The 12,630-nt window shown below is 38.1% G+C and overlaps 1 protein-coding gene across 2 annotated transcripts in view; it reads left to right on the top strand.

Moving 5' to 3' along the window:
- Positions 1 to 10,015, top strand: part of ints10 (integrator complex subunit 10) — a 73,532-nt gene extending 63,517 nt beyond the window's left edge. The window contains exons 16-18 of one of the 2 annotated variants that reach the window (XM_041187138.1): positions 1,419 to 1,512; positions 6,739 to 6,810; positions 7,525 to 10,015. In XM_041187138.1, coding sequence (XP_041043072.1) covers positions 1,419 to 1,512; positions 6,739 to 6,810; positions 7,525 to 7,681 — 323 coding nt within the window. In that variant the 3' untranslated portion in view covers positions 7,682 to 10,015. The remainder of the gene's footprint in view (positions 1 to 1,418; positions 1,513 to 6,738; positions 6,811 to 7,524) is intronic. The other variant, XM_041187147.1, reaches the window with a different exon arrangement.
- Positions 10,016 to 12,630: the final 2,615 nt, after the last annotated feature.

Here is a 12,630-nt window from a genome sequence, read left to right as displayed (position 1 = left end):
ATTATCAACCCCTAGCTCCCCAGGGTGTTGAGGAGATCTAACAGTTGTCAATTCTGAGCTAGCGTGGCTGGTTCTGTCATTGGTAGCCCTTCCTGTGACAAGTCACGCTTGGCATTGTCTCTCCTTGGCCATTCTTGCCTTTTTTCATGCGTGTCATGGAAGGTAATCCAGCTGTTTCCATTCTTGAAATGTGCTCAACGCATTTCTTTAGTCTCTTGGATCTTTTGCATAAATGCTGTTTCTTGGCCAAGCAATATTCTTACTATATCATTCTTGATTTTTTTTTTGCTTACTGGACATTCCTATCAATAAGCTCATCTCTGCTATTATTATCTTTTGTCCATCAGTCTTTCTCATGCTCCAAATTTCAGATCCATATAATAATATGTGGATAATCATCACTTTGGAAACTTCTACATTTGTTTTTATCAAAATATCTTTGAACTGCTTAAACTTCCAAAAGCAACTTCCAAGTTCAATCATTTGATGTCTTCACAGTTCCCATTGAGGTATACCAACGTTTTCATCTGTAGAACTGCATCCCCTCCAACTATAATGTGCTCATCTTCCAGATATTTCCCCCCTGCCCAGGTTTCAAATGCCTTTTTAAAAAGAAATATAAAACTGCATGTGCTAGCTGGTTGTGTACATGCCCAATTCTTTAATTTAAAACAAACTTTCTTGCCTGGTTTGAATAGTTGGTTAAGGGAGCCCTGGTGTCAGTACTGCTTCTGAAATCACTCCAGTTTGAGTGGTGACTTCAGTTTTTGTTGTGCTGCAATTTGTGTTTACAGTAAACTGAAGTCAAATCTCATATCTTCAGCTCCCACCAACTACTGAAAAGAAAAACACTGAATTATGCACCCATTTGGCTCCAGTATGTCACTGTAGTCTGTGGCTGAACATGCGCAGTTACCATTGCGGTTCTTGGCACATGTACAGTAATCACACTAAAGTGAAAATGGAGGCAGCACTATTCGGGTAAGTTCCCTACTTTTCAAACCATACTGAAATGGAAATGCGTCATTAGAACGCTCTTTAAAAGGGATATCTGTACACCGAAGTAACATTTTGTAATCTTGCTATAACTTCTAACAATTAGAGTACATGAGAGAAAAGGGAATAGAAAAGTATGCTGTAAGGCTGAGATGAATATAAATGAAAAAGGAGAAGATTCATGTGGAGCATAAACATCCTGTTGTATGTTCAATGTAACTTTGTTTATACCTCAAGTGTTGTATAAGACGTGATGTTCTTGCATCAGAATAAATTAAACAGGTGAGAGATATTAAATTACGAATGTGCTCCCAGATTAGTGGTAGAAGAATACATTCTGCATAGTTGGTGAATTTATTACAAATGAACAAAGTGTTGTACTAAAATAACAATAGTCAACTTGTCCTTAATCACATCTGTCGACATTGACATGTTGGAAGAATTTGCTTATCTCAGAACCACAGAAGGTGGTAAAATTCATCTAGAGTTGTTGCCAAATCAAGGTCTTCTAATAAAGTGAGTACTAAGCTTGTAAGACAATTATTGTGCACACTGTGACTCATGTTGGAATTTCATTATGTTTGTTTGAGTAACTAATGTTGCTCCTTGCTTTATTACAGCATGTTACAAAGAATGTGTTGCAATTGCTAAGGGGAAAAGATGCTGGAAGGGGTTGAACCTCTGAGAAGGCCAGCAATAGTTTCAACTACCTGAGATTAGCAATTTAATTAACATTTCTTTAAACATTTAAGTTTTTGTGATTTTGAATGTCCTTAGAACAAGCTAGATTTTAAGTTGTCTTTTTTAAACGTCCATTAAATTGTTAGGCTGTTTCTCTTTTCCTCAATTTAGTAACAGTTTTAAATTCTCTGGATGGTTTATTGAGTCGTCCAGTGATTATCTTTACCATTCAGATCTGGAAAATCCAGGTTTTGTAATTGTAGTTTGTCACAATGTATCTGGGTTAGCGAGGGGACAGTTGACCAAAATTGCCAGTTCTGATCACTATCCAGTACTTCTACTGAAAATGCATACGTGGACATCAGATGAGTGCAAGATTAGAATTGGCTGTGGTCTTCCTGTTGGTGAATAGGCATCTGATGGTGTTGATGCTCGTTGACTCATAGATGTTTACAGCACAGAAAGTTGCCATTTGGCCCATCATGTCGGTGCCGTTCAACAAAGATCTGACTACACTAATCCCATTGTCCAGTGCTTGGCCCATAGCCCTGGAGGCTATGGCAATGCAAGTGAACATCTAAATACTTCTTAAATGTTATGAGAGTTTCTGACTCAACCACCCTTTCAGGCACAGAGTTCCAGACTCCCACCACCCTCTGGGTGAAAAAAATTCTCAACTCCCTTCTTAGCCTTTTACCTCATACCTTAAATCTATGCCCCCTGGTTATTGACCCCTCAACTAATGGGAAAAGTGCCTTCCTAGCCACCCTATCTATGCCCCTCATAACCTTATATGCCTCTTTCAGGTCCCCTCTCAACCTTCACTGCTCCAAGGAAAACAACCCCAGCCTATCCAATCTTTCCTCATAGCTCAGACCCTCCAGCCCGGCAGCATCCTGGTAAATCTCCTCTGCACCCTCTCCAGTACAATCACATCTTTCCTATAACGTGGTGACCAGAACTTCACGCAATACTCCAGTTGTGGCCCTAACCAGCATTTTATAAAATTCCAGCATAACCTCCCTGCTCTTGTATTCTATGTCTCGGCTAATTAAGGCAAGTATCCCAATTGCCTTCTTAACCACCTTACCTACCTGCCCTGCTACCTTCAGGGATCTGCGGATATGCACACCAAGGTCCCTCTGATCTTCAGTATTTTCCAGGGTCCTACCAGTGTAATCCCTTGCCTTGTTAGCCCTCCCCAAGTCCATTATCTCTCACTTTTCTGGGTTGAATTCCATTTGCCATTGCTCTGCCCACCTGACTAGTCCATTGACATCCTCCTGCAGTTTATAGCTACCGTCCTTACTATTTACCACCCTACCAATTTTCATATCATCCACGAATTTCTTGATCATACCCCCTCCATTTAAGTCCAAATCATTTGTGTACAACACAAACAGCAAGAGTCCTAGCACCAAGCCCTGCGGAACCAAACTGGAAACAGACTTCCAGTCACAGAAACATCCCTCCACCATCACCCTCTGCTTCCTGCCTCTCAACGTCTTTGGTTTTCTGCTCACATGTGGACCAGTGCGCATGCGCACACATGGATCGGTGGCTATCTTTGGGCCACCTTGCATTGGCAGGAGAGGCAGTGTTTTGGATAAGTACTGGTTAGCACTCCTTTACCTGTGTTTCAGTAAGGCATCAACACTTTGAAAATAGGAGGAGGTAATAAGTGACAAAAAAGAAAAAGTAGTATTTTCCCCATTCCTTGACTTTGTTTCTTATTATTGTTCCACTGGCTTAGATACTAACATTTAGATACTGAGGTAGAATTCTGGTTAAGTACCACAGATCTCTGTGTGAGTGTATGCTTGCATGAGTGTATGCGTGTATGTATTATAATATAGATTACTGGAACCAAGAATTTTTGGAATTGCAGGTAAGGTCCATTTTTTCTTTTGTTCAGTAAATTATCTTTTCTTCTGAGAATTTCAGAAGTAAACAGCACTGCAATAATTAACTTTCCTGTTGAAAAATTATTTTAGTCAGCGGGTAACTTCAGGAATTATTCTTATGTGGAAAATAATTATCATATTAAAATCACCTTTCTATTGTAGCCAATTGTGCTAATCTACCGTTTCCTTTTTACACTTGGGCAGTTCAAGTTGCTGGCCTGAATAAACCAAGCAGCACAGTTGTTTTTAGAAATCGGATTTAATCTACATTTTTAATACATATGTTGCTGATGTGTTTAAAACTTTGTATAATTAAAACTCCAAAGTAGTCAGGAATTGTGATTGGATTAATTGGAAATTGTTTCCCCCCTGCTTTATAGAAGGATTTGAAACTTGTATTGGACAGATTAAAATCAAAAGATCATTTTTAGGCCTATTATACAAAATGGACACTTATGTAAAATTAACTTCACAAATTTATTTATTCACATTTCATGAGCTGACATATTTAGCTACTCTAAATGTTACGATTTCCTCAAAATAATTGATATTTTCTGAACTCTTGAATAGGCATGGGGAAAGAACAGTTAAAATGGATTAGAGTAGATAGCTCCAATATGGAGCTAGCACTGGCATTATTGGTATATAGAGTCATAGTATGGTTACAGCAAGGAAAGCAGCCGTTTGGCCCATTGTATCCATGCTGGCTCTCTGCAAGAGCTGTTCACCTAATGCCACTCCTCGATCTTTCCCCCTTAGCCCTGTAAATTTTTCCTTTTCAGATACTGATCCAATTCCCTTTTGAATGCCATGATTGAATCCACCTCTACCACACTCTCAGGCAGTGCATTCCACTCGCTGTGTTTCCAACTGTGGAGGGAGAAACAGAATTAACGTTTCATGCCCAATAATACTCTTCTTCGGAACTGAACTTCTTTCAAAAAAGTCATATTGGACTTGAAACGTTAACTCTTTGTTTCTCTCGCCACAAATGCTACCGGACCTGCTGAGTTTTTCCAGCATTTATTCTTATTTCAGATCTGCAGCATTCACAGTATTTTGCTATTATTTTAGTTAAACATGATTTGCCCTTGACAAATCTGTGCTCACTTTCCTTAATTAACCCAAATTGGCCCATGTGACGATAAATTTTGTCCCAAAATCATTGCTGCTAAAAGCCTCCCCACCACCAAGGTGGGCTGGTCTGTAGTTGCTGGACTTACCTTTATACCCTTGTTTGAACAAGGGTGTAACATTTGCAATTCTCCAGTCCTCTGGCACCTTCCCTGTATCAAGGTGTGATTGGAAAATTATGGCCAGTGCTTCCGCAATTTCTACCTTCACTTCCCTCATTATCCTCAGGTACATCTCATCTGGTCCTGGCGCCTTATCAAATTTAAATGCAATCAGTTTATTCAATACCACCACCTTATCAATTTTAAACCAATCAAGTGTCTAAACTAGTTCTTTTTTCACCATGCTTTGGGCAGCAGCATCTTTCTTGGTGAAGACAGATCCAGAGTATTCATTTAATACCTCAGCCATGCCCCTTGCCTCCAAGCCTAAATCCCCTTTTTTGTCTCTAATCATCCCCAGTTTTCCTTTTAACACCCTTGTTTCTATTTATATGCCTATGGAAGATTTTTGGATTACTTTTTGTGTCCACTGTCGGTCTCTTTCCATACTCTTGCTTTGCTCCTCTTCTTTGCTTTTTTAATTCCCTTCTGAACATTTTATATTGAGGCTGATTCTCAATTGTATTATCCACCTGACATCTGTCATATTGCTTATTGCTTCATCTTATTCTTTGGCTGGAATTTTATGGCCCCATCATGATGGGGAGGGGGCTGTAAAATGTCACAAACCATTTTAAACTCCAATGACTTTGGCGGGACCATAAAATCCCACTGGTGTAAAATTCTGCCCTCTATCTCTCTCTTCATCCAGGGAGCTCTGGATTCGTTTGCCCTACCTTTCCCCCTTGTGGAAGTATACTTTGACTGCATCTAAACTATCTCTTTAAAGGTAGCCCATTGTTCAGTTACACTTTTGCCTGCCAAATGTTGGATCTGACCCAGATAAATTGGAAGCATTCTCACCTCAATGAAGTTGGCGATCCGCGAATTAGTTATTCTTACTCTGGATTGTTATGTAGTCTGCAACAAATCCTGGATGTTGTATTGACGTATATTCAAGCCATACTAAAACCTATGTCTCCTGTTGGGATAAAGTATTAATTTATTAAAATTACCCAAAGTTAAATCTTTTCTTATGCTTTCTTTTAAAGAGTGTGGCCTGTATGTGAATTAATATGACAAAACCTTTTTGAAGATGGATGGGGGGGGAGGGTGCTGGTGTGAAGGATGTGTAAGTTTCATAAAGCTGTGTTCTTGAATTTGATCATCTTACCAACCTGCTATTATTGTGGGAATAAACTCATGCTGCGTTTTCCTCGGTATTTAATTCTGGCAGTCTAGAGTGCTGCTTTTGATCTTAAAAAATGAAAAACTGTGTCTGATTTGGATAAAGAAATAGTTCCACTTTGACCATTCTGTGTAAAACTTGGCATGTTATCACATCTTTTTAGTATTTTTTCAAAAGCAGTTATGCATGCATAATCTTGAAGAAAATGAACTGTGAAGTTATACACTCCCAAGCTTCCAGTTATGCTTCTACACTGGTGAAATATTTTATTAACAGCAAATGGGCAAATGAATTGCCAATAGAAGAGCATTGTGGAAGTTTGAGATGAAATCATCTGTCTCTCCTGTTACAGGAGACGCATGGCCTGGTGAGGTTGTAGGGGAAAAATAGGAAGTCTTGACCTTATTCATAAACAGATGTGATGATGAAATCCTGCACACATTTTCTCTGCTGTAAAAGCATTATTTCCTAATTTCACTGTGCCTGTTTTTTTTTAAACTACTGGTTCGAAAGGTGTGCATATGTCTTGTGTTTTATTATGTTGCATGTTTCAACTAATGAAAAACCTATCTAGTTTGTGCTTGTGGTATCTAATTATGAATTTGAAAGTTATTGTGTACTCTGTTCAATTCCTCCCAGTTATCTTTTTCCTGTTGGTAACAGGTAGAAGTTTTGTGCTATTGGTGAATATGTGTGAGTGTTGAATGTACTGTTGATGTTTACTGTTTTCAAGGAATTCTAGCCCTCCACTGGGGGTTCTTCCGCAGGAGTTCAAACTGCAGCCCAGCAGTCAGACAGCTGACAGGTACCACACGACCTGTTCGTCATGTGCTGTGTTTGTCACCATGTTAACCCATGGGTTTTAAAATTTTTAAGATGTCTTTATTTTTCTATTTTTCGTTTACACAATCCATGATTTAAGCATCATGCCATACAGTGATCATTTTAGTATATTGTACTTCACAAAATGCAAACTTTGTCATGATTATTTCAGTACTTTTTTTTTTGAAGGGATGTCTATGACTATTTTGGAAGTTATTATGAAATGAGTGCAGCAAGGGAGCATTTATCACAGCAACAAGTATATGTTATGCATTCCAATGAATTTGCACTATTGCTTTAAAAGAAAAGCCAATCACTTCAGATTTGTGTGCTTTAGTTAGAAAGCATGATTGGTCATGAATCTTTATTCTTCTAAATGTCCTTAAGTACTCACCAATTAACTTATTATATAACTAGTACAAAAATATTTTAATCACAAACTTGGGAATTTGGCTAGACAGAACTAAAGGGAAATTGATTCAGATCGAAAAATTCAATGAATTTAAAACATTATTCCAAATACAAATGACATTTCTATGCATACATTATATAATTAAATGTTATCAATCTTTAAGTTAAATTTTAATAACTTGAAATTTTCTTATGGTGGGGTATAGTCAAAGAATGAAAAGTTATTTACAATTGGCAAGAATGTGTAACCAGATGAATAATTAGCCTTTTTTCACTTGTGTTGCAGACATCACACTGTAACCCGAGGTATTACAAAGGGAGTGAAAGAAGATTTCCGATTAGCTATGGAGCGGCAGGTTTCTCGCTGTGGGGAAAATCTAATGGTGGTGTTACATAGATTTTGCATTAATGAGAAGATCATATTGCTTCAGACTTTGATGTGACAAACATATCCGAGCATTTCCCTTTTAGAACTTATGGATGGTTATGTCAATCTGCTGAAGTGCACAGCTCCTATCTTGTGCATGGTAAAGTTTGTTATTGGATTTTACACTTAAGTGTAAATGGAACTCAAGACAGACGTGAAAGAATATATTCTAATTCCATTGAAAAATTACCAATATTGATGCCTTAAGTAATCAATTTTTGATGAATATTTGCATTTGTTAAGGCCAGAGACCTCAGTTCTAAAGGACTAGAATATTTTTCCTTCCTTTTCTTTGTCATTGTATATCAGCTTCAAACACTCTGAGCAGGCATACATGGCTATAGTCATTTGTATCGAGGGAAAAAAAAGCTCCCTGTATTCTTGGCCCAACAATGTGCTTTAGCTCTTGCATCCAACCTTAGAAAAGCATCTCCTACTGCATCATGCACTACCTGGTTTGTTACACCAAGTTCTTGTAGGTATCTGAGACTGCCAACATTTTTGATGGCAATTTTAGTGATGTGGATCTTGCACCAATCAGCTGATATTTTCCAAACTCATTTGACTTGGGTCTCTTACAGCCATCAGAAACGAGACTTTCTTCACTCACTGGCCGGAAAGTCTAGGTAAAGGGACAGTGTTATAACTCTCTGTCCTCTCAGCCATACAATATGGTGATATAATTATGAACAATAAATAAGCATAATAATTTTTAATTCAAACATCATACACAAAAATAAAATTCAGCTCTTCTTCAGCAGACCCATATTTTAATGGCAGATCAATTACAATTCCACAATTGCATAATTTCCACAGACTATAGTACCTGCTGTCAGTTGAGATCAAGTAATCAACATTTTCCAGACTGAATACCTTATCCTAAATTATTTCTGCCCCATGGAGATGAATGTGCTCTCTTAAAATTTGTATCTAAAATGAATGGCTCTTTAAAAGCATTTTTAATACCACTTTTTCTCCTGAAATTAGGCATTTGTATTTAGCTACTACGATGCAGCATTAATTCCTCCTAGAAGTGGAACTAGCCCTTGCAGAATTTATTTACCATGAATAGGAACCTGACAGAAATAAATTTCTGGGAGACAAATAAAATGTTTGAAAAATAATTGATCTATGCTATAACGTTAAACCTTTTACGTTGTCCTATAGGCTGGAGAACTTGTTGGTTTTCTCTTATGGTTTAACACAGCAGCCTATGAGAGATTGTGTGCATAAACCATCTGATTTGGAATTAATTATTGGAGATTCCAGTTTATATATTTCTGAGTTTATTTGGACTGATTTTTCAAAGTGATAGTTCTGTTAAATCTTAAAATAAATAATTGAGGCTCTTCTCCCATTTTTATTTTCAACTAAGCAGTTAAATTGCAGCTCAACATTTTATAATTCATAATATCTTGCCAGCTTTTAACACCTGCTCCAATGCTAATAGTTCAACTATAAGGCTTTAAGCACCACCCCACCAATCAGCTAAAGAACCAGGGAGAATTTCCAATGTGTTTTTCTGATCTTACGCTTGAACTATGGTGTAAGTGGTTGTTTTTGGCTGTTTATGGCAGTAGATTGAGAGAACCCCTCCAGAAATTTCAGACACAGATCCTTACTGAACTTTTTCTGTGTTGGTCCAGCGTGCAGTAGGGAACAATCATTGGCCGATATAAACAGAAACAGAAATACCTGGAAAAACTCATTGTTGGACCAAATGCAGCCCTCTTTAAACCATGTACATTCTGTAACTTCTCCAGCCATATTCCCAAAATTGAAACAGTCACAGTACTACTGTTTTTGATGAACCATTCCCTTGGCAATTAAAAGGCTTTTTAGGAACATTTTAGAGTTTCAAGTAACCCAGTGCCACAGTGAGGGAGAAAGATGATCTTAACTGAAGATGATCTTGAAGAAAGGAAAGACTCTGTTCTGGGCTGTCATAATGGGCCCACAGACGGAAACATATGGACTTAAGTGCTCACCTGTGGTCAAAGCCTCTAGCATAATGTTTTATTCCCAAATACATGTCCAGTTCAATTTACTCGAGAGTGTAATGCATTCTATTCAGTGGCCTTAAATAAGCCAAAGCTGGCTGTCCATGGTCTTAGTAAAACTGTGGTTCAACATGGAATGCATTGAAGTTACAAAAAGAGATTTATATTAAAAGGCAAAAACCAAGTATCCAATATGGACCTAGTAACATTGAATTGTTAGTGGAAAATAATATAGTTCTCCTAATCCACACAAAAGATGTAATTTTTTAAAACAGAATTCATGTACAAGTCTACAGAACTGTTGTAATTTAACGTGCACTTGTGTTTTTATGAAAAACTTTCCCAAAAAATGCTATTTTGTCTTTATTGAAATATGTTGCATTTGAGCTTAATGCTGCACCATGCAGCACATATACTAATGATGTTTGTTCCATATATGTTTTAATCTTTTGTCATATCGTCAGATACTTAAATGCATCTGCTTGAATGTGTGAAAGAAGATTCAAATTACGTCAGATTCCCTGCACCTAAGGTGAGTTAGGTATAACTGGTCAAACTACCACTGCTGTTTTTCCTTGCCCATAAGCAAGGTTAACACACTTGGTAAACAATATATATTGTCATTACTTCATGCCTGTTTGGAAGGCACCATCTATTCTTCATTTCAACTAAGGAATAACTCGCAATCCAAATTATATCCAGATTTCCCTAATTGTTTTTGTGCCGCCTTGGATATTTTCTGTGCAGGAGAGCATATCATAGGTTTTTAGATTGCTTTAAGTCTTCAAATTTGATTAATCACTGTCCAGTTGTGAATGGTTATTAGTCTTCTCTGGGTTATGACTGTCCGTCTTAAAATTATACACTTTCATCCAGATTCTCAATCTTTCTCTTGCCTTCATTCTGCAGTGTAGGATTCACCTGTTCTCATATGAAATTGGAGCAGAAGTAAGCCATTTGGCCCCTTGAGCCTGCTTCCCCATTCAGTAAGATCATGGCTGATGTGTTTATGTTTTGAATGGCACATTGCCATTTACCCCGATAACCTTTGATTCCTTTGCCTAACATGAATCTATCCACCTCTGCCTTAAAAATATTCAATGACCCCGGCCTCCACTGCCTTTGAAGGCAGAGTGTTCCAAAGTCACCCAACCCTCTGAGAGAAAAAAATTCTCTCCATCTCTGCCTAAAAGGGCAACCTCTAATTTTAAAACAGTGCCTTCTCATTCTGGACTCACCCACCAGAGGAGACATCCTTTCCACATTGACCTTGTCAATACCATTCAGGATCTTATATACTTCAATCAAGTCACCCCTCGCTCTTCTAAACTGCAGTGGAAACAAACCCAGTCCATCTAGCCTTCTCTCATAAGAGAACCTGCTCATTCCAGGTATCAATTTAGTAAACCTCTGAACCACGTCCAACACATTTACATCCTTAAATATGGAGACCAAAACTGCACACAGTTTTCGAGATGTGGTCTCACCAATGCCCTGTACAACTGAAGCATAACACTTGTAATTTCAATTCCTCTTCTAATAAAGGATAGTATTCAATTAGCCACCTTAATGACTTGCTGTACCTGCATACTAACTTTTTGTGACTCGTGCACTAGAACACCTAGATCCCGCTGCACCTCGGAATTCTGCAGCTGTTCTCTATTTAAGTAATACTCTGCTCTTTTTATCCTTCCTGCCAAAGTGAACAACTTTGCATTTTCCCACATTATACCCCATCTGCCAGATTTTTGCCCACTCACAACCTATCTATATCCGTCTGCAACCTCCTTATGTCCTCTTCATAACATACTTTCCTACTATCTTTGCGTCATCTGCAAATTTAGCTATAATGCCTTCACTCCCCTCATCTAAGTCATTGATATAAACTGTAAAAACTTGAGGCCCCAGCACAGACCCCTGTGGGACTCCACTTGTCACATGCTACCAATCAGAAAAAGACTCATTTATGCATATTCTCTGTTTTCCATTGTTCTATCCATGCTAATATGTTATCCCATATGCCATGAGATTTTATTGTCCGCAATAACTTTGATGTGGCACCTTATCGTTTTCAATTGGAAGCCGGTCCATGTTTTGTACATCACCCTGCCTACTTGCTTCCGAGGATGGTCCTTAGACATGATGATGAAGTAGTAGTAGGTATTTTAGTGCAGTTTTAGTTTTGTGAAAGGTGTGGACTCCAGTAAATGGATAGTCCATTTGTGTGCTATAGTGACTGCTAAATTGTTTCCATTTCATCTCAAGTTCAGTTAATCCATCATTCCCTTTCCAAATAAGCATGACCTCAATCATGTATTTTCAGTTAGATGCTTAGCAAACCTTATGCTTAAAAATAGCCACAATATATTCATACAAAATTGGAACCTGAGAGTAAATTTTATGAATTTGCAATTCTGAAATTGATTACTGCAGAATTGGGAACGAAGGTCCTGTAGTCAAGAACACAAGAGGTAAGAGCAGGAGTAGACCATATGGTCTTTTGAGCCTGTTCCACCATTCAGTACAATCATGGCTGATCTTGGGCTTCAGCTGTGCTTCCATGCCCATCCCTCATATCCCTTGAATCCCTTTAGAGACTAGAAATCTGTCTATACCAGCTTGAATGTATTCAATAATGGAGCATCCACAAGCCTCTGGAAAAGAGAATTCTAAAGATTCGCAACAGTTTGAATGAAGCAATTATCCCTCATTTCAGTCCTAAATTATTGACCCCTTATCCTGAAATTGTGCCCTCATGTTTTAAATTCCCTGACTAGCGGAAACAATCCCTCAGCATCTACTCTATCAAGCTCCTTTATGAATCATTTATGTTTCAAAGACATCACCTCTCATTCTTCTAAACTTCAGTGAAAATAGGCATTATTTGCTCAGGCTCTCATCATAGGCCAACCCTCCCACCCTAGGGACCAATTTAGTGAAGCTTCACTGTATTGCCTCCGAGGCA

Source organism: Carcharodon carcharias, chromosome 1 (assembly GCF_017639515.1).
Source record: "Carcharodon carcharias isolate sCarCar2 chromosome 1, sCarCar2.pri, whole genome shotgun sequence".
Taxonomy (NCBI): Eukaryota; Metazoa; Chordata; class Chondrichthyes; order Lamniformes; family Lamnidae; genus Carcharodon; species Carcharodon carcharias.
This window is presented reverse-complemented; position numbering and strand designations above follow the sequence as displayed.